The sequence below is a fragment of the Myotis nattereri genome (genome assembly GCF_964212035.1).
Source record: "Myotis nattereri genome assembly, chromosome: 1".
Classification (NCBI taxonomy): Eukaryota; Metazoa; Chordata; class Mammalia; order Chiroptera; family Vespertilionidae; genus Myotis; species Myotis nattereri.
Window position 1 is genome coordinate 41,103,412 of NC_138075.1, and position 26,834 is coordinate 41,130,245.

The 26,834-nt window shown below is 43.0% G+C and overlaps 1 protein-coding gene across 1 annotated transcript; it reads left to right on the forward strand.

Annotated features, from left to right (window-relative positions):
* Nucleotides 1–7,856: 7,856 nt before the first annotated feature.
* On the forward strand, nucleotides 7,857–8,786 carry LOC308514491 (small ribosomal subunit protein uS5-like; the record flags this gene model as incomplete). Its single annotated transcript, XM_081084655.1, has 1 exon — nucleotides 7,857–8,786. The coding sequence occupies one exon, from the start codon at nucleotides 7,857–7,859 to the stop codon at nucleotides 8,754–8,756; it is 900 nt and encodes a 299-aa protein (XP_080940781.1). The 3' UTR covers nucleotides 8,757–8,786.
* Between the last annotated feature and the right edge of the window lie 18,048 nt (nucleotides 8,787–26,834).

Here is a 26,834-nt window from a genome sequence, read left to right on the forward strand (position 1 = left end):
TTGTAATCCTTTCCTAATCTATTTTCTGTCTCTGAATTTTCTTATTCTGGGTATTTTATATAAATAGAATCATAGAATATGTGTGCCTTTTGTGTTGGATTTTTTCACTTAGTATAATGTTTTCAAGGTTCACCCATGTTGTAGCATGAATTGGTATTTGATTACCTTTTATGGCTGAAACATTCCATTTTGTTCTCCATTCATCATTTGATGGGCATTTGGGTTGTTACCTGGAATGTGCTTCCTAACCAATGTGCTAACTCATCCAACATGAAGGTCTAAGGCCAGTGGTAGTGTCATACTATGAACATGAGCCAGGGTGCCTGGTGCCAGAAGTGTGAGGGTTGTGGGGAGAAAGAGGTTTGAAGTACCTAGAGTCAGAAGTTTCCATGCCAAAGGAATGACTATTTTTTCTATAGAGAATGATAGTATGAAATTGTTGTCAAATACACTACCAAAATATTTGCAGCCAAAAAAAAAAAAAAAAAAAAATGTAGAGAGAACCAAGATGGCGGCATAGGTTAACGCCGGAGTTTGCTGCTTTGAACAACTACTTCAAAAGTGAAACTAAAAGACGGAACGGACATCACCCAAAACCACTGGAACGCTGGCTGAGTGGAAGTCCTACAACTAGGAGGAAAGAGAAACGCATACGGACACTCAGAGGAGGCCCAGTGCTGAAGTCAAAGTCTGAGGTGCGGAGCGCACAGAGCAGGCTGGCGGCGGAGGGCGCGGTTGGCGTTTTCAATCGGGAGGGAGTCTCAGACTCTGAGCTCCAGATCCCGGCGAGTCTTTAGGGACCCAGACTCAAACGGGAGAAGCGGGACTGTCTGGCTTCGGTCAGAGCGAGTGCAGCTTTCTCTCCGAGCTTTGCAGCGGGTGCTGGGACTCAGAGAGGCAGAGCCCCTGGGGACAGGACTGAGAGCCACCATAACTGCTCTCTCTGGCCCACCCTGTTGATCCTGTGCGACCGGCCCCGCCCAAGCCCTGCACAGAGGCATTTGCCGGATAGCCTCAGGCAAAGGCTGGATTAGCACCTCCCTAGAGGACAGAAGTTCTCTCACTGCAGACACAGCTGATTCTCATAGCCACTTGGCCTGGAGGTCAAACCCTCCCTGGAATTAGCTACAACAATCAAGATTTAACTATAAAACCACGAACAAAGACCACTAGGGGGTGCACCAAGGAAGCATAACAAAATGCGGAGACAAAGAAACAGGACAAAATTGTCAATGGAAGATCTAGAGTTCAGAACCACACTTTTAAGGTCTCTCAAGAACTGTTTAGAAGCCGCCGATAAACTTAATGAGAGCTACAAGGAAACTAATGAGACCCTCGATGTTATATTGGGGAACCAACTAGAAATTAAGCATACACTGACTGAAATAAAGAATATTATACAGACTCCCGACAGCAGACCAGAGGAGCGCAAGAATCAAGGCAAAGATTTGAAATGCGAGGAAGCAAAAAACACCCAACCGGAAAAGCAAAATGAAAAAAGAATCCAAAAATGCGAGGATAGTGTAAGGAGCCTCTGGGACAGCTTCAGGCGTACCAACATCAGAATTATAGGGGTGCCAGAAGATGAGAGAGAGCAAGATATTGAAAACCTATTTGAAGAAATAATGACAGAAAACTTCCCTCACCTGGTGAAAGAAATGGACTTACAGGTCCAAGAAGCACGGAGAACCCCAAACAAAAGGAATCCAAAGAGGACCACACCAAGACACATCATCATTAAAATGCCAAGAGCAAAAGACAAAGAGAGAATCTTAAAAACAGCAAGAGAAAGAAACTCAGTTACCTACAAGGGAATACCCATACGACTGTCAGCTGATTTCTCAACAGAAACTTTGCAGGCCAGAAGGGAGTGGCAAGAAATATTCAAAGTGATGAATACCAAGAACCTACAACCAAGATTACTTTATCCAGCAAAGCTATCATTCAGAATTGAAGGTCAGATAAAGAGCTTCACAGATAAGGAAAAGCTAAAGGAGTTCATCACCACCAAACCAGGATTATATGAAATGCTGAAAGGTATCCTTTAAGAAGAGGAAGAGGAAGAAAAAGGTAAAGATACAAATTATGAACAACAAATATGCATCTATCAACAAGTGAATCTAAGAATCAAGTGAATAAATAATCCGATGAACAGAATGAACTGGTGATTATAATAGAATCAGGGACATAGAAAGGGAATGGACTGACTATTCTTGGGGGGGAAAGGGGTGTGGGAGATGCGGGAAGAGACTGGACAAAAATCGTGCACCTATGGATGAGGACAGTGGGTGGGGAGTGAGGGCGGAGGGTGGGGCGGGAACTGGGAGGAGGGGAGTTATGGGGGGAAAAAAGAGGAACAAATGTAATAATCTGAACAATAAAGATTTAATTAAAAAAATGTAGAAAAACATATTATAGAAGTGTGTCAGGTAGTTAGTTAATTAAAATATCTTATTTTTCTGGATATGGGATATTCTTGGTAATTATCAATTTTTTTCAAAATGTGTGATTTGTGATTTATTTTCTCATTTTAAATACTTTTAAATCTAATTTTATATTTGTAATGTTGCATTTCTTTTCTTAAATGAAGCCCCCCAAATCATTCATACACATATATAAGCTAGAAGCCCCTCAAAACCAGGATCTACCCTGCCCTAGAGCATCACTTTCAACCCACTTTCTGTCATATACCTAGTATTTGTGTGAAGGATTTCCTCCAGGAAATTATACAGCAAGCTGCTGCTTTTGCTGTTTTCCACCCTTTTCTTTTTCAGCTCTGGAGTGCTTTCAGGAGAAATTAGCTCATGCAATTCCTTCATTAAATACACAACACCGTTAAGAGTTGCTGTGACTTAATCTTGTTCAACAAATATTCCCTTCCCCGCTCCTCTTCCCTCTCTTTCAGGCAGTGGGCTTGGCCATGTGACTCACTTTGGCCAATGGGATGTGGACAAAAAAGTCCTCATGATTGTTGAGCACCAGCTTCAGGATCTTTGCAGGTTACCCCATGAGATCAGGCTCTAGAAGTTCCTGGTCCTTCAGCATGGGTCCTGGAAGAAGATAAGATGTGCAGGAGAGACCCATAGTCACCTGAAGGGCAGTCACTGCTGACCCTCAGACCAGGAGTGAGAAATCAACATTGGTTATTCTGAGCCACTGAGGTGGGGGTGGTCTGAAACCACAGAATTGCAGCAGGAGTTCACTCAGCTGCACACTCCCAGTCTGAATAGAAGATCTGATATAATTTCTCTCCCAGGAGGCAGATGAGCTTAGGCTCGAAGCTCAAACTTCCAAGATCTCCGACAGTCCAACACGTCACCTTTCCAGTTCCACTTCAGCGTGCTTCCACCTTTCAAGGAAATCCATTTCTGGGTGAAGGTCGTGTCTCCTTTTGCCTTCCTCCCTTCAGCTATAATTTTAAGTACAAATTATGTCGCTGTTTCCACTCTCTATAATAGCATTTTTGTCACTTTAATTCGACTTCCAGATGCAGTTCATTACACTTCCCCAACCCTTCAATTTGGCAATGCAATTAAAAGTCTAAAAACATCTGAGGGCTCTTTGATCAAACAGTTACACTTTCAGAAATTTAGCCAAAAGAATAACCAGACAAATATATAAAAATGTACAAAGGTGCAGAACACCAGAAACAAAAGTCAACCTTAGGGGATTAGTTAAATAAGGTATATCCATATAATGGAATACTCACACTGCAGTTATTAAGTGATTCAGTAAAAATGTGTTTATTGACATAGAAGGGGAGAGGGTTGCCAAGCAGAGTTACAGTATAAACTCATTTTGTGAACAACAAAAAATATATGTCTAGAAGGATAAATGCTAGTTATTTATAGTGGTTATATGTGGTTGTTAGAATTATGGCTGATTTTTCATTTCATTTTGCTTATTTCTTCTTTTGCTAATTGTATTTCCTCATACTCTGCAAAGAACATGTTTTACTTTTGAAGTAAAAATTAAACAAATATGTTATTTTGACCCTCACAACTGTTTTTAAATGAATCAGGAGGACCTCTTTTATTTTTCTCTCTATTTAATTTTTAAATCTATTTCAAATCAATAAATACTCAGGACTTGGGGTAAATGAAAGGGTTTAACACAAAGAAGAGGACAAGGATGGTGATGGAGGTGGTTCTGTGCACCAAGGCAAGAGCGAGGGGCCAGGCCTGCGTGTATAGAGAGAGGGGCCAGGCCTGTATGTATGGAGAGAGGGGCCAGGCCTGCGTGTATAGAGAGAGGGGCCAGGCCTGCGTGTATAGAGAGAGGGGCCAGGCCTGCGTGTATAGAGAGAGGGGCCAGGCCTGTATGTATGGAGAGAGGGGCCAGGCCTGCGTGTATAGAGAGTGAAGGGCCAGGCCTGCGTGTATAGAGAGAGGGGCCAGGCTTGCGTGTATAGAGAGAGAGGCCAGGCCTGTGTGTATAGAGAGAGGGGCCAGGCCTGCATGTATAGAGAGAGGGGCCAGGCCTGCGTGTATAGAGAGAGGGGCCAGGCCTGCGTGTATAGAGAGAGGGGCCAGGCCTGCGTGTATAGAGAGAGGGGCCAGGCCTGTGTGTATAGAGAGAGGGGCCAGGCCTGCGTGTATAGAGAGAGGGGCCAGGCCTGCGTGTATAGAGAGAGGGGCCAGGCCTGCGTGTATAGAGAGAGGCGCCAGGCCTGCGTGTATAGAGCGAAGGGCCAGGCCTGCGTGTATAGAGAGAGGGGCCAGGCCTGCGTGTATAGAGCGAAGGGCCAGGCCTGCGTGTATAGAGAGAGGGGCCAGGCCTGCGTGTATAGAGCGAAGGGCCAGGCCTGCGTGTATAGAGAAAGGGCGGGCAGTGCAAGGTCCCCACTGATGCAGGTGTGCAGGTGACGATGGACTTGCTCCTCACTTGTCTACAAGTTAAGCAGTTTCTGATGAGTTTGGGATTTGCATTTCCTGAGCGAGTGCAAATCACCTCAAGATGGAAGCGATGAGTGCTCCCCATCCCCGGGGGTCCATAGCTTCTCTTACTATTGAGTCCTGGTTGAAGAGGAAGGGACAGATCCAATGGAGAGACTTTTCAATTTATTATATTACGTCCATGGGAGTCAGGAGTGAGCCACCTTTTGTTGCTTGAGGATCAATTTAGGAAAGCTAGAGTTCCTGAGAGGCTGCGTGACATGTAGAAGGTCACACGGAAAGCTAGTGGTGATGTCAGTGTTTGACTTTCAGCCCGATAGGTGGTCTACCCGTGTCATTTCAGTAATTTCTGAGACTTGTGAGGGTGGCAGTGGTGACAAAGTTAACGTAGAGTTAGAGAAAAAAGCCATCCTCAGCCTAAGCATCTGTGTGAGTCATCTGGAACCCCTCCTGGATAGTTGGTCCCTAGGAAAAATGTGTGGAACGCTTCATGAATTTGCGTGTCATCCTTGTACGGGCGCCATGGTGATCTGTGACCTGTTCCAACTTTAGTACCTGTATTGCCAAAGCGAGCACAAACAGATGGTTTATTGCTGACCGTGGCATGAGCTCACTACCTCTTTTAGGGAGGAGGTGAGTCCAAATTCAGTGTTCCTATCTGGAATGAGCAATGTGAAGAAATAAAATCAATAAAATTAAAATGATATAATGTAGGAAGAGCAAATTAACAGTAAAATATTGTGAGATAAAATTGTGACTCAGGCCCTAACCAGTTTGGCTCAGTGGATAGAGCATTGGCCTGTGAACTCAAGGATCCTCGGTTCGATTCTGGTCAAGGGCATGTACCTTGGTTGAGGGCACATCACCAGTGGGGAGTTTGCAGGAGGCAGCTGATCGATGTTTCTCTCTCATCGATGTTTCTAACTCTCTATCCCTCTCCCTTCCTCTCTGTAAAAAATCAATAAAATATATTTTTTTAAAAAACTGTTAATCAGGTGAGCCAAGAAGATCACAGCTGGCTGGTGTAGCTCAGTGGTTGAGTGTTGACCCAGGAACCAAGAGGCCACTGGTCGGGGCACATGTCCAGGTCACAGGATTGATCCACTGTGGGGGGCGTGCAGGAGGCAGCTGATAGCTGATGTTTCTCTCTGATTGATGTTTCTATCTCTCTATCTCTCTCCCTTCCTTTCTCTCTCTCTCTCAAAAAAAAAAAAAAATCAATAAAAGCATATTTAAAAAGAAAGACCAGAGGAAGACTGTTGAAGGAGGCTAACATGGCAGTGGAGAACAGCACTGCCCTTCTGCGTAGCAAGAACTTCTTGTGTTGGCCGAAACCGGTTTGGCTCAGTGGATAGAGCGTCGGCCTTCGGACTGAAAGGTCCCAGGTTCGATTCCGGTCAAGGGCATGTACCTGGGTTGCGGGCATATCCCCAGTAGGAGATGTGCAGGAGGCAGCTGATCGATGTTTCTCTCTCATTGATGTTTCTAACTCTCTCTCCCTCTCCCTTCCTCTCTGTAAAAAATCAATAAAATATATTAAAAAAAAAGAAAAAAGAACTTCTTGTGGGACTGAGCAGCCCCACTGGAAAGCCCCAGGTCCTTTGGCTTGACCCTCACGGAGCAGAGGAGGTAAGCTAGTGGTGGGCTGGGTGAGCCGATCGTGTGCATCTCTTCTTCACTGCATTCCATATGGGCTATGGGGCAAGTATTTACACCATAAAAATCAGCAAACCCTACGACTCAGGGCTCTTATTCTCAGAAAATTGGTTGTTACCAGCACATCACTGAGACAAACCATATCCTCTTTCAGGGGAAGATCTAGGGACTGTCAAGAAGTCCTGGCAGAAGTTCAAAAATATACAAACCCTTTCGTAAACCACTTCACTCCCCCCTGCCCACCACAGTGCCCAGGGCTCTCAGAAAACCCACCTCCCACACACTGGCTGGTTGCACCCAAGCAGGAAGCCCCCAGGGTCAACCAGGCCTGGAAACAGGGTCCGTTCTCATGGAGAAGTAAAGAATGAATGAAAATATGACTCCTGCCATGCACGGGGCGTGCCGCCTCTAAGCACAAAGTGAAACTTGAACTATCCCTTTGAACTTAGAAGGAAAATATAAAGGAAATTAAAAAGACCTTTAATGGCACTTGAACTTGTAGAAGAGCAAATCTAACTTTCGTTATGCTTTTTCTCTAACATCTGCACTGTCTTAAGTAGAATTGCAGATGGTCTTTTGTTACCTTTTTTTTAAAAAAAAAAATTTTATATTTGGAGAAACAGCTCAGCTTTCAAAGTAGAATTATTAAAATAATTCTGGGTAAGATGTAAAATCCTCCACTTGTCCCAAGCCATCAATTCTTTCTGCATTATCATAAATTCTCAAGCTTAGCTATTTCCCTCTCCTCCCCTCATTGGCCGCACTCTTACAATAATGTGGGTTCAAGGGAAGAGATTCCTTCTGATTGGGTTACTATGGGATGAAAAGGCAAGGAGTTGGGGAAAGAGAGAGTGGCTAGACAGCTCCATCAAAATGATATCCTAGTATAGTGTCTACTTTACATGGCTGGCTTTTAAATCCTCACCTGAGGATATTTTTTCCATTGCTTTTTAGAGAGAGTGGAAGGGAGGGAGAAGGAGAGAGAGAGAGAGAGGGAGAGAGAGAGAGAGAGAGAGAGAGAGAGAGAGAGAGAGAGAGAGAGAGAGAGAAACAGTAATTGGTTGCCTTTCACATGAGCTCCAATAGAGGCTGGGGGTTTGAACCCACCATCCAGGTATGTGCCCTTGGCTGGAAATCGAACTCAACACCCTTTAACTATTGAGCCACACTGGCCAGGATACGGCTGGCATTTTTATGTCAGTGTCCTAAAGTCTTGTACCCACGTATGATCTGTTGGTGCTCTCTGTAACATCCCTTTGAGAACAATGAAAAGCTTAATTAGCTTCTTTTCCGAGGAAACACCAAATGGCGGATGACGCCGGTGCTGCGGAAGGGCCCGGAGACCCCGGGGGCCCCGGAGGCCCCGGGGGCCCCAGAATAGGAGGTCGCGGCGGCTTCCGTGGAGGATTTGGCAGCGGCATCCGAGGCCGGAGTCGTGGCCGGGGTCGGGGCCGGGGCCGAGGTCGCGGAGATCGTGGAGGCAAGGCCGAGGACAAGGAGTGGATCCCTGTCACCAAGCTGGGCCGCCTGGTCAAGGACATGAAAATCAAGTCCCTAGAGGAAATCTACCTATTCTCCTTGCCCATCAAGGAATCGGAAATCATTGACTTTTCCTTGGGGACATCCCTCAAGGACGAAGTCTTGAAGATCATGCCTGTGCAAAAGCAGACACGTGCTGGCCAGAGGACCCGGTTCAAGGCATTTGTCTCCATTGGGGACTACAATGGACATGTCGGTCTGGGTGTGAAGTGCTCAAAGGAAGTAGCCACTGCCATCCGTGGAGCCATCATCCTGGCCAAGCTCTCCATTGTGCCTGTGCGGCGAGGCTACTGGGGAAACAAGATTGGCAAGCCCCACACCGTACCTTGCAAGGTGACTGGCCGCTGTGGCTCTGTACTGGTGCGCCCCATCCCTGCTCCCAGGGGTACGGGCATTGTCTCGGCCCCTGTGCCTAAGAAGTTGCTGATGATGGCTGGTATTGACGACTGCTACACTTCAGCCAGGGGCTGCACTGCCACCCTGGGCAACTTCGCCAAGGCCAGCTTTGATGCCATCTCTAAGACCTACAGCTATCTCACCCCAGATCTCTGGAAAGAGACCGTGTTCACCAAGTCTCCCTATCAGGAATTCACTGACCATCTTGTCAAGACCCACACCAGAGTTTCTGTGCAGAGGACCCAGGCTCCAGCTGTGGCCACCACATAATTTTATACAAGAAAAATAAAATGAATTAAGCCTGCTTAAAAAAAAAAAAAAAAAGAAAAGAAAAGCTTAATTAAATGGCTGTAATATGTAGAGAGAAATAAGAAAAAGAAACTCCAGATTCTGGGATTTTTTTTTTAAATATAAACTCTGTATTTTGTTGAAAATAATACTTTAATGTTTTCATTATAAAAGCACCCGTGGATATTAAAGAAAATTTAATGGAAGTATAGAAAATACTAGGAATCACCAGAGTGCTATCATCCAGCCATGATGGCTGTTTCCATTTTGGTTGGGTTGTCTCAAACGTGTACTTATGTGTGTGTGTGTGTGTGTGTGTGTGTTCACATACAGAGCAGAAAGTGCAAACGGGCAGCCTTTGGGCCAAAAAAAGTCTGGCATGTTTCATTTGGCCCACACAATATATTTATAATTTTAATTAGACTTTAACATGCAAGAATGAAATCCAGACTGAGGCGTTTTCTTGAAAAATTGAACCTGCATTCCCAAATGGCAGGGCCTGAAGAGAGGCTGTCACCTCAGAAGGGGTGTGTGCTCACCGTTTGAAAACGGTTCCAACACAGTTCCTTTTATTTGTTTATGCTGCCTGTTTGGCTCCTGGAGGTATTTTAAGTTTGATGCCCTTGATGTAGAGTTTTGGGTGTGTTTTCTAAAATCACTGCACTCGTTTTGTAGACACAACTTTATGCTCAGCTCTTTTCTTTTAAGCCACATATCATTAACGCTTCCATACGCGTTCTCCAGTGTACAGACAGTCGTACATAGAAAGTGCATAAACATATAAAGAGCAAAGTGTTATTTGGAATATTTCCTTCTAATTTTCTAATGCAAATATCCTTGTTTTTAGAGTGGGAGTCATACTGTATGTACAATTTCCCCTCCAGCCTTTTCACTGATTCTTGTCTTATAAATACCTTCACTGCTCACCCGCTATATGCAGCCTCGTTGACTGAGTCTCGCCTCCCATCCGCCACCCCCCTGCCCCCAGGTTGGATATTCCTTTCTCTGTCATAATGAATATCTTTGTACTGAGAGCTTTTCTCTGTATTGAAGATTCTTCTGCTGGGACACATTCCTAGAAATGGGCTATGAAGTTAAAGGATACAAGTAGTTTTAAAGCTCTTGATGTGTATTGTCAAATTGTATCCCAACAGGGCTAGCCAAGGTTCTGATTTACACACACACACCTGCAGTATGTGAGCATGTTTCCTGACACCTTTCATAGCATTAAATGGAACACTCATTACTGATTTGACACAGAAACATAGTGCTTCTGGTTTTAATTTGCGTTTTTCTCCTCCTCAAGAACCCACGTTTACCTTTTGAAAAGAACAGAACACCAAGGAAAGAGAATGCCTAATTCAAAAGGACAGCCACAGCCATGAAGGTGGAGGCAACTGTTAGAGGCAGAACCCCAGGAATCCCCAGCTGTGCACGAGGAGCCAGGAGCAGAGGCAGGAGGAGGGTGGGATGAGACCGAGGAGTGGAGGCCACGGGAGTCAGCCCTGGGAAAACCAGGAGGGTTCAGGCCACTGTCTATGGTCCAGACCTCATAGCTAAAGCCCAACTAGCTAAACCCACAGGATACTAATTTTTTTGTCTTCTAGTGTGTAATGTTTTCAGGTCCAAAGTCCTGATGAGGCCAGTAGTCTTGGGGGCCACTTTTCTGTCATGGGTAATTTTTCCATTTCTTTATCCTTCTCCCAAATTCATCCTGCTAGTTTAGAATCCCTCTTGAAAAAGGATTTGTCCAGAACCCACTGCCCTGAATCCAAATCATTTCTTTAACTCACAGGAACATGTAACCAAACTAGAAACCAGGTACAACCTCCAACCTGGAAGAAAATGACCCAAGACAGGAAGGAGAGGTCAGTGGGCCAATCAGACTTCAGAGCCAAGGGCAACACAGGGAGTGGCCGGTGCTCCCCGCTTGGAGCTATTTATTATTAGCATGGAATCAAAAATCTTTTCATATTTTTTTCTGTGAACATTTCATAAAGCCAAAGTTTAAAGGGAAATATGAAAATCTGGAACCTCATATGAATAAATAAATTTACTTTGCCACAGCAATCTGTAATCAAACTTGAAGGGATCAGTTGTTTCCAGATTTAATTTGAAATTTATTTCATTAAAGGTGTTTTTATTAGTTGCCACCTCTGGGCCTTAGGATTTTATTCTAGCAACATTATTGCCTGGGAAGCTGAGAGGGAGGAGCATAAATTATAGTTGTCCCTAGCTCACAGTCCTATATAATAAAACCCTAATATGCAAATTGACCTAATGGTGAACGACCGGACACTATGATGCACACTGACCACTAGGGGGTAGATGCTCAGTGAAGGAGCTGCCCCCTGGTGGTCAGTGTGCTCCCACAGGAAGCCGGGCTCATGGCTGGTGAGCACAGCGGTGGTGGCAGGACTCTCCTGCCTCCATGGCAGCACTAAGGATCCGTCGGGGGATGTCCGCCTGCTGGCTTAGGCCCACTTCCTCGCTAAGCCAGGAGGTAGACATCCCTCAAGGGGTCCCAGACTGCGAGAAGGCACAGGCCAGGCTAAGGGACCCTCCCTACCCCCAGTGCATGAATGTGCACCGGGCTTCTAGTATCGGGCTGCGTGGGGCAACCAGGCTGGGGGGAGGCCGTGAGGGGTGACCAGGCTGGCATGGGGGGGGGGGGGCGCAGTTGAGGGCAACCAGGATGGCAGAGGGGAGCAGTTGGGAGTGACCAGGCCAGAAAGGGGGGCAGTAAGTGGTGACCAGGCCAGTGGGGGGGAGGGGGTAAGTTAGGGGTGACATGGCTGGCACGGGGGGAAGTTGGGGGCGATTAGTCTGGCAGGGGGGTCAGTGAGGGGTGACCAGGCTGGCAGAATGGGGCAGTTAGGAGCGACCAGGTCTGCAGGGAGGGGGCAGTTAGGGGCAATCAGTCCAGCATGCAGAGGCAGTGAGGGGCGATCAGGCTGGTGGGGGGGGGGGTTAGTTAGGGGTGACCAGGCAGGCAGGCAGGTGAGCAATTAGGAGCCAGTGGTCCAGGATTGTGAGAGGGATGTCCGACTGTCAGATTGGTGTAGGTCCAATCCCCGGGATCGGGTCTAAACCAGCAGTTGGACATCCCCCAAGAGGTCCTGGAATGGAGGGGGTGCAGGCTGGGCTGAGTCTGCCCGTGCATGAATTTCATGCACTGGGCCTCTAGTGTTAATATAAGTATTGGTCTTGTGGATGAAAGGGTCCACATGCTAACCTGACAAGCTCAGGGAAGGCCTGGTCTTGCAAACTCAGAGACCTAAAGTAACCACAAAGGATGGTCTTAAACTTTAACTAAAAGCAGTTATGGTGGGTAGTTACGTCCTAGACCAGTATTTTCACTGACAAGGTCAACCTTTACTTTAACTGAGCCTATCTGCCTTTTTGCATCTATAATAACATATCCTTGAAATGTCTGGGTAACTTGTAACTTCCCTTTTTCTGGACCCCTTGGAGCACAACCTATTGTGCCTGGGTGCCAGGACAGATACCACAAATTCCTTCATGACCATGTTAATTGTTCCTGCACCCACCTAAGTATGTGTCTATCATTTTACTTTTTATCTTATCCCAGGGGTCCCCCTTCCCTTCCTCACTTTGCTTTCTTCTGCCTCTCTAATCTATCACCAATGGATTTCATCTAACCCACCTACGTCCCTTCCTTTGATTGCAATGTATAAAAATAGGTGTAACCTGACATTCTTGGGAGCATTATCTCAATCTGTTGAGGTTCTGCTTCCAGGCAATTATCAACAGGTTGGCTCAAATAAACTCACAAAAATTCTTTATGGTTTGAATGTGTTTTTTTTATGTTAACAGTCTCTACATGGGGGCTAGCAAACCTACGTGAGATCATACAGTATGTCTTTATCTCACTTAGCATAATATCCTCAAGGTCCATCATTGTTGTCACAAATGGAAGAATTTCCTTCTTTTTATGGCTGAATTATATTTCATGTGTGTGTGTGTGTGTGTGTGTGTGTGTGTGTGTGTGTGTGTGTGTGTATACACACCACATTTCATTTATCTATTTATTTATGGACACTTAGGTGGCTTCCATGTCTTGGCTATTGTAAGTAATGCTTCAATGAACATAGGGGTTCAGTTATCTCTTTGAGATCGTTATTTCAATTCTTTAGGACAAATACTCAGAAGTGGAAGTATGAAAATATTCTTATTTTTATTTTTTTGAGGAAACTCCATAGTGTTTTTCACAGTGGCTCCACCAATTCACATTCCTACCAACAGTTGTAGAGGGTTCCCTTTTCTCCACATTCTTGATAACACTTGTGATCTCTTATCTTTTTGGTGATAGTCATTCTAACAGGTGTGAGATGATAGCTCATTGTGGTTTTGATTTTAACTTCCCTGATGATTACTGATGTTGAGCACCTTTTCACTTACCTGTTGGCTATTTGTATGTCTTTGGAAAAAATGTCTATTCAATTCCTGTGCCACTCTTTAATCAGATTTTGATTTATTTTTATTTTTACTTTTGCTATTGAGTTGTATGAGTTCTTTATATATTTTGGATATCAACCCATTACCAGATATATAGCTAGCTCACTGTATGTTAATATAAGTATTGCTGTCTACATTGGGGCTAACAAAACTTGCTAAATCTAGCCTGTGTTTGTATAGTCTATGAGCTAAAAATGGCTTTTAGGTGTTTAAGTGGTCAGAAAATATATTAAAACGGAAATAATTTTTGCAAAATGTAAAATGATATGAAATTCAAATTTTTGTGTCCACAAATTAACCTGTTTTGGAACATGGCCATGCCGGTTTGCGTATGTATTGTCCACGTCTGTGGTGTGTTTTTGTTGTTGTTTTTTTGCCTTAACGGCAGACTTGAGTAGTTGCGACAGAGACCGTAGGGCTTGCAAAACCTAAAATATTTACTCTCGAGCCATTTACAGAAAAAGTTTGCTGACTCCTGCTCTAGCGCATTTACAGATATAGCCTTACCCAGTTTTACACCCTCACCCAGGGTTTCTCTCAGTAGTGGGAGAGAAGAGAGATGTCCTACAGGACTTGAAATCAAGTATTGCACTTCTGTTGGCCAAATGTGTAGATGCCACTCAATCAGGCAGGACGAGGAGGGAATTGTTCATCTCGTGTCAGAAAAAGAATGAAAGATGAACAGGATAAATGATTAAGTTGAAGCGGACATTTAGCATCTAAAATGAAATGCTACAAGTCCAAAATGAGGAAAGCCCGAGGGAAAGTATGGCATTGACATTCCGAATAATGTCGTCATATTGTAGTGGGAAATAAGTCACTTTCTCAAGAGAAGCAAACATGGACAAGCTTTTGCAGGAGAATTGGTCAAATCAGCTGTTGTGTTTACACTGGGGAAGAAAAAAGGAGCCGCTTCATGCTGTAGAGCCAGGAGTGGATGTGGAACAGAAAGCTTGGTCTTCGATGCCTGGCCTGGCCACTCGCTAGCTGTGTCCTACAACCTAGCTAAGCTTCTTTATTTAAGTAATAGAAATACTATCTCCATTAACAATTCTTGAGGGAATTAAATAAGGTAATGTTAAAAGAGTTTGGTAAATCTAAAACAGACAGATGTGGGACAATGTTAGTGTGAGAAAGCCAGGCTGTAACAATGACTATTCTCAGGGACTGAAGAATTATCCCAGGGTTTGCACACTGTACAAAGGGTTGCAGCCAAGTAGGCCAGTGAGGGCTTGCCAAACCGCTCTGGTCTGGCTCGGGCTGAATCCAGGAAGAGGAGCATCTTTTTTTCATACTAAAGCATCTTTTGCTGCCAGACTTGCACCCATTCGGAGGAGGTATCTTTTTTAAAAAAAACAAACAAACATATATTTTATTGATTTTAGAGAGAGAGGAAGGGAGAGAAACACTGATGTGGACCAGGAATTGAACCAGCGACCTTTTGGTGTATAGGACGACACTCAACCAACTGAGCTGCACTGGCCAGAGGAGGTATCTTTCCACATTCCTTCTCACAAAGGTGCTGATTAGGTTACATATTTACATGTGAATATACAGCAGTGTTGTATATTTCAACTGTAGTCAAGAGGTGATGGTAGATAGTTGTTATCTATCTTCCTCAGAGGAGATAGAATATCTTAAGCAAAGAAGAGTTCAGCCAGGCAAAGAGACGCTTTCTGTTGATCTGAGAGAGCTCCAATATTAGCCCACTTGAGGCAAGAACAGAATATCCAGCTTTGCAAAATCTAACAAAATAGAAAACCCAAGTGTCTGCCTTCTGAATGTCTCCCTGGTTCTCTGATTCTCATGTTTATCTGAGACTGGAAAACACAGAGACTGCCAAGTGGCTTCCCCGTCTTCACTCACCAGATAATAAAATGGTTTCTTTTTCTTAATTAGATTTGCATTTATCAAACATCAAACTGTGCTGCATGGTGGTAATAAGAAAGAAGAAAACATGCAGGGAATATTTGAAACATTTTTGGAGTTTTTACAAATGTCATATATCCTGTGCATACATCTTATTTATATTTTCCCTGACATTTATTGATTAATTCAACTTTTTAACCTAGTTTGTAAGAAATGCTTTCCATATGATGATGCTTCCTCTCCATTTGCAGGAAGCTGAGCCAATCATTGAGCAATATATGTCCACAGCAACACAGGCATCAACAGCAAATATACTGCCTGCTCTGAGCCCGGAATTGAAATAAAAGCAAACAGGTAAGCTGTTGGCCTGAGCCAGATGTAACTTTTAACGATCCCAGCATGCTGATCTCCCACTTTTGGAAATTCTCAGAAATTGTAGTTAAACAATGGCTTCCCTCTCAGAAATACTTTATGCAGAGGACTCTTTGCCTGGAACATATTTTTTTTGCAAAGCAATGACCTTGTCACCTGTACAACTGCACCATAGAGAACTTTTAAGTGATGGCAAATGTCCCACAACATAAATACCATTTAAAATGCATTCAGTGACTGAAGGGGTGCTCAAGAACTTTTGCTACAGAGTACTTTACATTATATATGCCTTTCTATATTATTTAGTCTTTCAGAACAACTCTGTGAGACACAGACAAATATGGCCCTTATCTAACAGATGAGGAAATACAGTTGGAAAGAAGTTAAATATTGGAATTGGGTTCACACAAGAAGTTAGTAGCTAAATCAGTTTCAACCCATAACTCTTGGTCAGGTTCTTTTTGGCTACTCTCACTGAATAACAGGAGAAAAAAAGAAATGTATTTTTGGCTATTCTGAATGACAAATAAGCAGATACCACCACCAGTTCACATTAGATGTTCGGATATATATATATATATATATATATATATATATATATATATATATATATTTGATTTCAGAGAGGAGAGGGAGAGAGGGAGAAACATCAATGATGAGAGAATCATTGATTGGCTGCCTCCTGCATGCCCCCTACTGGGGATTGAACTCATGACCTGGGCATGTGACCAGACTGCAATCAAACTGTGACCTCCTGGTTCATAGGTCGATGCTCAACCTCTAAGCCACACCAGCCAAGCTATACTAACTTCTTGAGCAACTCAAATTTTTGTTTTATTTTATATTGGAGCCATTTACATTGGGGCAATTTATCAGTGATAAATTATACATCATACATTATAGTTCAGAAATTCTTATGGAAGCCAATGAAATTTACTATATTGGACAACTCTTGGTCAGTTACTCTAAAAGCTCTCAATAAAATGATGGCTCAAAAAATTAAAAATGGAACTCCAGTAATCCCACTTCTAGGAATATATCCCAAGAACAGAAAGAATATATGCACCCCTATCTTCATAGCAGCACAATTTATAATAGCTAAGATTTGGAAACAGCCTAAGTGCCCATCAGCAGATGAGTGGATTAAAAAACAGTGGTACATCTACACAATGGAATGCTATGCTTCTGTAAAAAAGAAAGAAATCTTACCATTCCCAATAGCATGGATGGACCTGGAGAGCATTATGCTAAGCGAAATAAGCCAGTCAGAGAAGGATAAGTATCACATAATTTCACTCATTTGAACTACATAAACTGATGAACAAAAATAGATCCAGAGACATAGAAATGTTGCATAGACCATCAAACCTCAGAGAGAAGGCAAGGGAGGGTAGAGGAGGGTGGGGGGTAAGAGATCAACCGAAGGACTTGTATGCATGCATATAAGCATAACCAATGGACACAGACAGTAGGGGGGTGAGGGCATGTGCTAGGGCGGGGGTGGGTGGGAGCGTCTGGGGAGAGGTCAATGGGGGGAAAAAAGAAGACATATGTAATACTTTCAGCAATAAAGAGTTTAAATTTTAAAAAAGGATGGTTTTGAATACTAGGAAAGACTAGATTATTGTGTTCAAGATCAGATCACATTTTGGTATGGTAAGGACAAGAAGACTTTCTTTTTCAAGAAGAATAGATTCAAGGATACTCATTGAGGTGCTGTTTAATGAGATGCTGTTTAATAGGTCCTAATAACAGCCTGATCTTCATTGGTCTAACTCTGGAGGAAAAATTCCCGGGGAGAGTTAAAAAAGTCCTGCAATGATTCCTGCATACCTTTATGAGAAAACAATTGGACAGTTTGCATCATTAGTCACATGTCTCCTGATTTTCTGATAACCTTGGGTCCCTTTGAGGATGTAAAAAATATCAGTAACAGCAGCTAATTGGTTGGGGCCTAGAATCCCATTTAAGCATATAGATGTGCCACAGTTAAAAAATATGTATTTTAATGAGTGTTGAAGGTGTATATCAAATTTAATATTTAGAAAGTTTGGTGATCACTGATATCTGAGAAAAGCAAATTTAAGTCAGAGAATTTTACAGAAAAGTAAATAGTTGAGAAGAGAGGAAAAGAGATTAGCACAAAGGAAAGAAATAAAGAAGAAAGAGACAAACAATAAATCTTAAGTCCAATGACAAGACTTTTGACCCTGTCATTGGTGTTCAGTCCAAAGGTATTGAAAGGAAACTGTCTACATTTGATGTCATCTTTTCTATCCATCGGGGGCTGGGGAGAAGCCGATGACTTCCAGAAGTTGTTGGCTTCCTGAGGCCTTTTGGAGCTCCTTCAGTCAGGTATCCAGTGGTCTAGGTCGTGGGATCCAGATGGAGGATCCTAAGTGTGTTTACCAGCAAGAATGTGTCTATGACGTATGTCTTGGAATTTAATAATTTTTTTTGTAGTTAAGAGTACTTAAAAGTACTTAAAACTTTCCATATAGTTTTAAGACTGACTTTCATCGGAGCCTGAATATATTTGGTCTTCTAAATCTGTGTCATGTGGTGGTGAATTCAGACATGTACCTTTGGGAATTTTAGCTCACATCTGTTGGACCTATGACCACATGTCAACCTGATCATATCTGACAAGACCAGGATGTTCCAAGTGGCATCTGTCAGAGGAACAGTCAAGATGAGACTCGAGGGGCTTTATGTAACCATTTTATACAGTGAGAATTTATGAGGGCTTGGACAGGTCCCATTAAAATGGAAAAGCAGGATAGGTTTGGTTATAAAATACCATTAGCTCATTTTATGCTCTTAGAGTTTCGGAAATAATATGTCAGTGACACATTTCTTTAAATATTTTTTTGCATATTTTAACTGTAAAGTGAAATTTTCTAAAAAATAATCTGTTTTCTCCTGGGTTATGCTAACTCTGGATTAAGCAAGCTTTTACCACCTGTTGCGTCTCAGGTAAAATTTTCCCGCCCATAGTCTGTGAAGTCTGAACCAAATTTGACCCTGCCACTACCACTAGGCTACTCCTTTAGTACATGTGTATAACGATGTGGCTCCGAAACATCCAAGGATGTGCAAATTTTTTGAAATAATATATTTTCTTTCTAGTGGAGTAAATTGTTATATTTGAGTAAGCCCATTTTATTCAGAAATCAGATCGAACAACTGTCTTAATGATAATAACATTTGTAAGGGTTATTTGTTTTGTATAATAGTTGACTGATATATATATATATATATATATATATATATATATATATATATATATATCAGTCATATATATATATATATATTTAGAATGGGCTTCAGTCTTAATTACTGAGATTTTCTTTAGATGTTGGATTATTCCAATAAGTAGACATTAATTTCCTTTTTAAAAATTTGATTGGGATGTCCAAAGATGTTAGAAAAACCCTGTTTTAAAAATAGAGTAATAGGTCAAAATCAGGAAAGACCAAAAATATTTCTATGCATCAGGTGATGCTGTAAGATGATTTAGAGTGGAGCAGGTCTGCAGCCAAGGAAATTAGGAAAATATTGCAATGTTTTTATAGGCATGCGGTGAAGAGGGCCTGTCCTTGAGAATGGAAAGGAAGAATCAGATCTGCAGTTGCAAATGAAGTGAGAACTGGCAGGATTACCTGAGAGAGAAGGCACAGGAGAAGCCAAAGATGATGTCTAGATCCTGGGTCACTGGGATTGAGAGGGAAACCCCAGACAGAAATGAGTTGATAGTATGGTGGAGCTGAAGGGGGGTGGGGAGGAGGATTCAAGCAAGGAAAAAAAGGCAAGTGTAACCTTGTAAAAGAGGAGAAGGAAAGATATGTGCGCTTTCATTCATTCATTTATTAATTACCTCATTCCACAAGGATCTGAAACCATTTATAAAATTACATAGAATATAAGTAGATGAGGGAATTGGATGAGAAAAAAATAAGCACAGGAAATATCAAATCCAGATGTGATGTTAGCACATAGGTTTGTGTACTACAGACACTACACTGCACGTTGCTAGGGTGATGGTGTAAATTTGGCTCCAAACCTCTTAACGACCTGTGCAGGCACAGGAGCCTACCAGCAGAGGATTCCCTGCATCCATGAAAACGAATCTGCAGTTTAGTAGGAGCACAGCTTTCCATGATGCCAACGCTTGAATATTTTCCTGTTGTGCACAGAAAAAGGACAAAATGATGCAACAGATGATGTAGTCTCCTGTCAGATCCCTTCAGGGATTTGAATGGAGCAAAAGAATTGACATACGATGCTGCCAGCCATCCCCTCCTCCCTGCTCCTTAGAGAGTACTTTGATTTTGCGCACCCAGCTTCTTCTCCCCCTTCACCATTTAAAAGCAGTTTGGCCTTTGCAGACTTTCCCTCCTGGATTTTGTTGCTGACTAATTGAGGAGAAAAGGAGAGGAATGGGAAGCCAAGATATGTGTGAACTGAGGTTGGGAGAGAGCCCTTTACAGAGTTTTTGGAGGAGAGGCTGGCTCAGAGGAGCCACGAGGCATGAAAGGAGCACAAGGAGAACAAGATGGTTTTGAGAAACAGTGCTGCTGGTTATGTATCTCCCTCATAATGTTTGAAAAATATTAACCAGGGACTGCTTTATTTTGAAGTCTTATTTGGTTGCTGGAGTTGTTTTTCTATGGGTGCTGGCCCCATTCAGAGACCATTTCATTATGGATACATGAGGGAGCTGCAGGGTGGGATGCGGACCTGTGTTGCTGCACTCTTGCTGTGTGCTGGACTAAATCATTGCTGCATGCATCAGCCGGGAGCACAGTTTCCTCTTTGATGCTTAGACCCAGAGCCCAGGTGACCTTGAAACACTGGGACAGGGGCCAAACTTAAGATCCACTTGGAGTTGCAAACCAAGAGAGAGTGTACTAGCGGGTGTATGTTCACTGCATAGAGTTGTTTCATCAGAAACAAAACAAAACAAAAGAAGAAGTCTCAAGAAATAACCAAGTTGAAATTGGTTTCTATGTCAATATATTTCAATATCTACTTTCTTTTTTAAAAAATTGATTTTTATAGAGAGGAAAGGAGAGGGAGAGAAACATAGATAGGTTGTCTCCCGCACCCACCCCAATCGGGGATCAAACCCACAACCTTTTGGTATATGGAACGGCACTCCAACCAACTGAGCCACACTGGCCAGGGCAAATACCTACTTTCCTAAGCAAACACCAAGAAGAGGCATACAGTAGATCCACGCTCTGCATGATTGAGACTGAGATTGTTCCAGTGGCACATTTGACAATAAGACATCTCCTTGTGAGGGCCGCAAAAACTGAGCGTCCCTAGCCTCTCCTTCCTATCCCTCCACCCCTCTTCTAGGAAGATTCTGGGTTTGGCTGATTAGTTTTTCCCCTCTCCTGTTTTTTAAGTTGGGACCTGCTTTTTGGTAAACCAGATCTTCTGAGTTCATGATGAAGAACTGATAGGAAAGGGGGTGGGATGGTGAAGGACAATGGGTAGGATAAGTCAGGAATTTTCTTAGGGATTTAGCAGCTGAGAGGTTCTGTAGAAACTGTAGGGTATGATGGTGGAACACAGGTGACATTTTTTCTGGAAGCTTTATTTGTTACTTCTCACAACTTAATCAATGTATAACATACTTCAACATACATAAACTCCACATATTTAAAGTGTACTATTTAATAAGTTTTGGTATACGTGGACACCCATGAAATTATCACCACAATCAAGATAATAAATTTACAGATGAGAGTTTTAAAAATATTGCCTTTGCTATGTTTAAAAAACACAAGTTAAGAACTTGTATGATTTTGAAATTACTTTTTGGTTGCTGGACTATTTTTTTATTAGAACTTCACTCAGATTTTGGGCCATTGCTTCAGTAGGGTTCTGTATAATACAGAATTTAGGTGGCTGTTTCTTTAACATTCTTCAATTAAAAATATAACTAAAAATGTAATGCTGTGGCTGATGAGTGACTTGGGAGAGGGGAGGAGGCATAGCAGTACAGCCATGGCTGCTGGACAGCCTGCTTGAGCCAAGAGCAAAGTGTCTCATCTCTAGTAGAATGATGAATTATGTGTTTGTTGGCAAGCTCCATCCTTATAACTGAGCTTTGGATAAATCTTGGACCACAAAGTTGAAAGTTGTAATATTTAGCAAAACTTTTGAGTAGAGATTTCTGGGTTCCTAATTAAAACAAGATCCAAATGCATTGGCAATCAATAGAGCTGAGGATAAAATGATGATCCTCTTACTGACATTAAGGAGCCCAATCAGGACAGTTGTCTGGACAGATACCTTCTCGCCGCTGATGGCAGGACCAAATTATCCTCAGGAAAAAATTCTGGGTCTATTCTAATTTATAGGTGCCTCTGGGACTCCGAAGTTCTGTGGCACAAAAGCTATTAAAGAAGATAATAAGTTTCCCACAAAACTCATAGAAAAGTCTAAATAAAATTCCCATGGAACTTCTGGTTTTAAACAGTATACCTTTCTGGTTTGCTCTCCAATATAAATTAGTTGTAAATTGTATCCCCAGGTAAACCTATTTGATTTGCTCTAATCAGGAAACTTTTAACTGCAAGTCACAGAGACCCTGACTCAGCTGGCCCAAACAATAAAGGATTTATTATCTCATATAAAAAATGCACAGGTTGGGCATCTCCAGAATTGGTTAGTGTAGTGGCTAAAAGACATCATCAGGAACCCAGGGTTTTTCTAGCTTTCCATTGTGTCTCATGAGGATATCAGCCTCGCCTCCAGGCTGCTCTTCTCCTGTCACAAGATGGCTGCAGAAGCGTCAAACATCCTATTCTAACTCAACAACATCTGGTGGCAAAAAGTCATTCCTCATTGTTCACCTTTTTAAGATCAGGTATAATGTTTCCCAAAGCCCCTCAGCGGGATCCCCTTCACACTGCACTGGCCAGAATGGTAGCATGTGTCCACACCGAAACGAATTGCTAGCACGCTGAGTGGGACCCCACAGAGAGACATGGACAGATCATGGCCTAGCACTGAGCCACTGGGGGAGAGGTGGCTCCTGGTGCAAAACCAGGTTCTGCTAAGAAGGAAGAAGGGGCGCAACCACATCTGTCAGGCAGAGCTAGGGACAGAATCTGATTGGATATTGGAAACATATGCCAAAGTTGATTTTTTCATTAAGATTTATTCTTAAGCCATTGTTTCAGGCAAAACTTTATTAGCAAGCCTAATAGTCTATAAAGCCCAGTTCTAGTATGTTGTAATAAAACCATATCCTTTGTGTAGAGATAATGTTTTTCAATTGTTCATTGCAGCCATTTAGTCATTAAAATTCAAGCTCAAAAGAAGTAGGCATAGAGCATCTTTCTTTGCAGTGCGGCAAATGGTTACCTGCTCAATTAGAAGGTCAGTCTTATCAGCCCTGACCCTCAGGAGCTGTTAACACTTCCTATGAGTATGATTACATGGAGGGTCTGTATTCAAGTTCATGACTATAGAACACACGTCAAAGAAAGGTCATTAAAAACTGCAAATAACTCTTGTAATTCCTGTCTTTATAAGGAAACAAAGAGCAGGATACATGTCAATAGTAGTTGTATCAGACACCTGCATCAGGTCTCACCTGGTCTTGTTCCCCGTGAGGGGACCAGCACTGGTGTGGACTCAAACATTGTGCCACCGCACTCTGACAGGGCCTCACCTCCGCATGCTGCACCCCTCCTGCCTCCAGCCCATAGCTTCCCTGCTGATGCCGAGGTGTGGGACAGGCCCCCCTTCAGTACTCACCCATGCACAGCCTGAAAATGCAGAAGGCAGTAATGCTCCAGGGGGCAGACTTTTGACCAATAGAGAAAAGGAACTGGTGGATAAATTCTTCCTCCTTTACTCCTGCCCCAGACCCAGTTATATCATGGCTTTTTAAAGAGGACAGTGCTGCCCTAGCTGGTTTGGCTCAGTGGATAGAGCGTCAGCCTGCGGACTCAAGGGTCCTGGGTTCGATTCTGGTCAAGGGCATGTACCTTGGTTGCGGGCACATCCCCAGTAGGGGGTGTGCAGGAGGCAGCTGATCGATGTTTCTAACTCTCTATCCCTCTCCCTTCCTCTCTGTAAAAAATCAATAAAATATAGTTTTAAAGAGGACAGTGCCAACAATATTTAAGGCAACAGTTGAATTTAATGGCAGAAAACTCTGTTGAGTATCCTTTTTGCTCTCCTTCCTTCCCTGCATCACTCTCCTTGTCTCTCATGTCTGCTGCCTGAGATTGTATGCTCTAATAAAATAGTAACAAATAAAGCAGCTTTGGGCTCTGCTTGCTGGGGAGCTCAGGTTAAACCAATGGAATAGCTAGACCTAAAATCTACCTGCTCCTTGTGTAAAATAAGGGGTTGAGAAGCCCAGGCTCAAAATTAATAATGGAGAAAATCAACAGAGTTTAAAGGAGACAGTTATTTAATACATATCTTTAATACATTTAACAAATAAAAATATAATTTGGAAGGAAGAGAAAACTGCCTTATTTAAAATAGAATAGGCTACACTGGATTCTTCTAGGAAGAGGTGTAGATTTAGGAGGATGAGTGTGTTCTGTTCATCTTCTTAGCTGTTGCACCTCCTTTATGTATGCTGACTGTATAGTAGATGCTCACTTGACACTTGTTGAGTGAAAGGAGGAGAGAAAGTGACAGAGGTATTTGAAAGTGGTGGAGGGGATGTATGGTTAGAGAGCAATGGAAGGTAGGGGGTCAAGAGGAAGAGGGCATGGCTCTAAACCAGTGATGGCGAACCTATGACAAGCGTGTCAGAGGTGACACGCGAACTCATTTTTTTTTGGTTGATTTTTCTTTGTTAAATGGCATTTAAATATATAAAATAAATATCAAAAATATACATCTTTGTTTTACTATGGTTGCAAATATTAAAAAATTTCTATATGTGACATGGCACCAGAGTTGTTAGGGTTTTTCAAAATGCTGACACACCGAGCTCAAAGGTTCGCCATCACTGCTCTAAACTCTGCCTGGCTGGCTCTATGATGTTGAGCAAATCACGTGATATATCTGAATCTCTAGTGCTTCATCTCTAACAGAGAGATGACATTTTACCTGAAGGTAAGGTGTAGGCCAGGTAGGTGCCTTGAAGTCCTCTCTATTTCTGAGTATCAATGGTCTTGAATCCCCTTCATTCTCACTGAGTCCCCTTGAGTCTCATTCTCTGTAGAATGAGAGTATTTGAATGACATAATCTTTAATGAATCTATTTATTCTTAATATGCTGTGATTCAGAAGTTCTATAGGCTTTCAGAGAAGTATGGGGCTGGGCTGGAGGGGGAGGAACTGTGAAGAGAACTGGGCGAGTGGGAAAAGCCTTGCTGGGTCTCAGTGGTGAATGTTGGATGAGGGCACAAACAGGGTTCTTAGTCGCAATTAGGACCCAGCTGAGGTCGTACAAACCCAGCCAAACCCAGCGGCCTGAGGTTGCCAGTGGAAAAGTCAAGGGCTGGAGAGACCCAAAGTCAATAACCCTGGGAGACCTATGAAGCCAAACTTTGGGGCCCAGCCTCTGCAAGGGGAGAAGTGAATCCAGAAGGAGGTTGGTGTTTGTGGGAAATGGAAGGGGAGGAGTATCGCTGCGTAGGAATTTGGTTCAAGGTTACCCTGGAGAAATAGAATTCCGAAAGTCAATTCAGAGAAGAAGACTTGAAGTTTAAGGTCTTGGAGGTGAAAAGTTGCAGTCATTGTGTGGATGGGGAAAATTGCACTTGGAAAGAAGCAAAAAACAAACAAACAAACAAAAAACTGAGCTCTAGACACACAGCCAGTTAGCGAGCTGTGCAACCTCAGAAAAAGGATTTCAGCTCCTGGAGTCCTGTCAGTGGAACAAAGTGCAATTCAGTGGCCCTGCTTGCCTTTCAGGTTCCACGGTGGTGGGGCAGCGGTAGCGCAGCTCATGGCGATTGTGCCAGGGAAATTCTGTATAAGAACAGAAGCCACAAACCACAGAAAGTCTTGATTTTACCCTGCTGTGGGTGCAAAAATGCATCACATGCTCCTGACAGTCCCTCCAGAAAAGGAGGAGGTAGATGGCAGCAATAAAGAGGAAGTGATAGAACTGCCCCAGAACATTGGAGGACCTGCAAGGAGCCATTTTTCCCACATTCTTCCTTCACCAGTTTGTGGGGTGTGGCTTCTAGGGCTCCACCAGTGCCCTTAAGTCATGTCTGCGCTCTCCCTTTCCTACCCCACCGCTGCAGGCCCTGGCAACAGAGTGAAAAATGACTGGCCCTTCACCCAACTGCCCAACTGGACTGCCTTAAGCCCCTGCACTTGGCCTCTGCCAAGGGCATCACTAGGAAGGTGACCAGCTACTCCCTTAATGATGAGGAAACTGAGGGTGTGGCTTGGGAGGGGACAGGGAATACAACCTGTGGTTGTCTGGGCGATTCCTGCAATATGTCTAGAGGGACCTCAGGCCTAAGCCCTTACCCACATGCCTCCAAACCACAGATTTTTATATTTTGAATATTTCTCTCTCTGTGCTCTGTGCATTTGGATATTTTGAAGCCTTTTACATGCCAAGTTTTTGAGCTACTTTTTTTTTTTTAACAAAGAGGATGAAAGCCTGAGATAGTTGAAGGAGGAAGATACTCTTGTTGGCACTGATTCAAATTCTTTTCTCTGGGGGAGGCCTGCTGTGGAGGCAGGATGGGGTAGTTCATAAAGGTTGTAGCATGTTCTGGTTTGGAGCCCAACATTGTTGAAAAATGCTCAGAGGAGACTCAGAGCACTTAGGTTTTTGGCTTGAAAACTGTCTTTGTTTAGATGTTCATATTTGTTTAAATATTTTCGTCAAACAGAAACAATAAAGGAACTTACATAGAAATTTTTTTCCACGGAGCAATTTTTTTCCTAACCCAATCTGACAAGTTCACTCTAAAATTACGTTCATGTTTAATATATGAGTATCATGCAAACTACGTGAAATATAATAGGGTCCAGCTGAGTTTTAAAATACTCCCGACGTTTTACAATAATAGTAACAACCACTTTCAGCTACTATTTGAGGCGAGGTCCCAGGTCCTACTGTAAGTGTTTCCTATACCTGATCTCCCGGAATCTTTTTGACAGTCTTTAAATGTTGTACTCTTGTCCCCATCTTAAAGGCAGGGAACCAGACACTCATGGCTCAAGGAGCTTGCCCAGGACACACTAGTGAGTGTCAGAGTTCAGGTTTGTATCCAGACCCCGATTTGTTTGACTTCGAAGCCTGATCTCTCAGTGGTGTGTTGGTGACTGTTCAACAACCAGCTCTCTGGCGGGGGAAGGGAAGACCCCTTTCTAGTGTTTGCC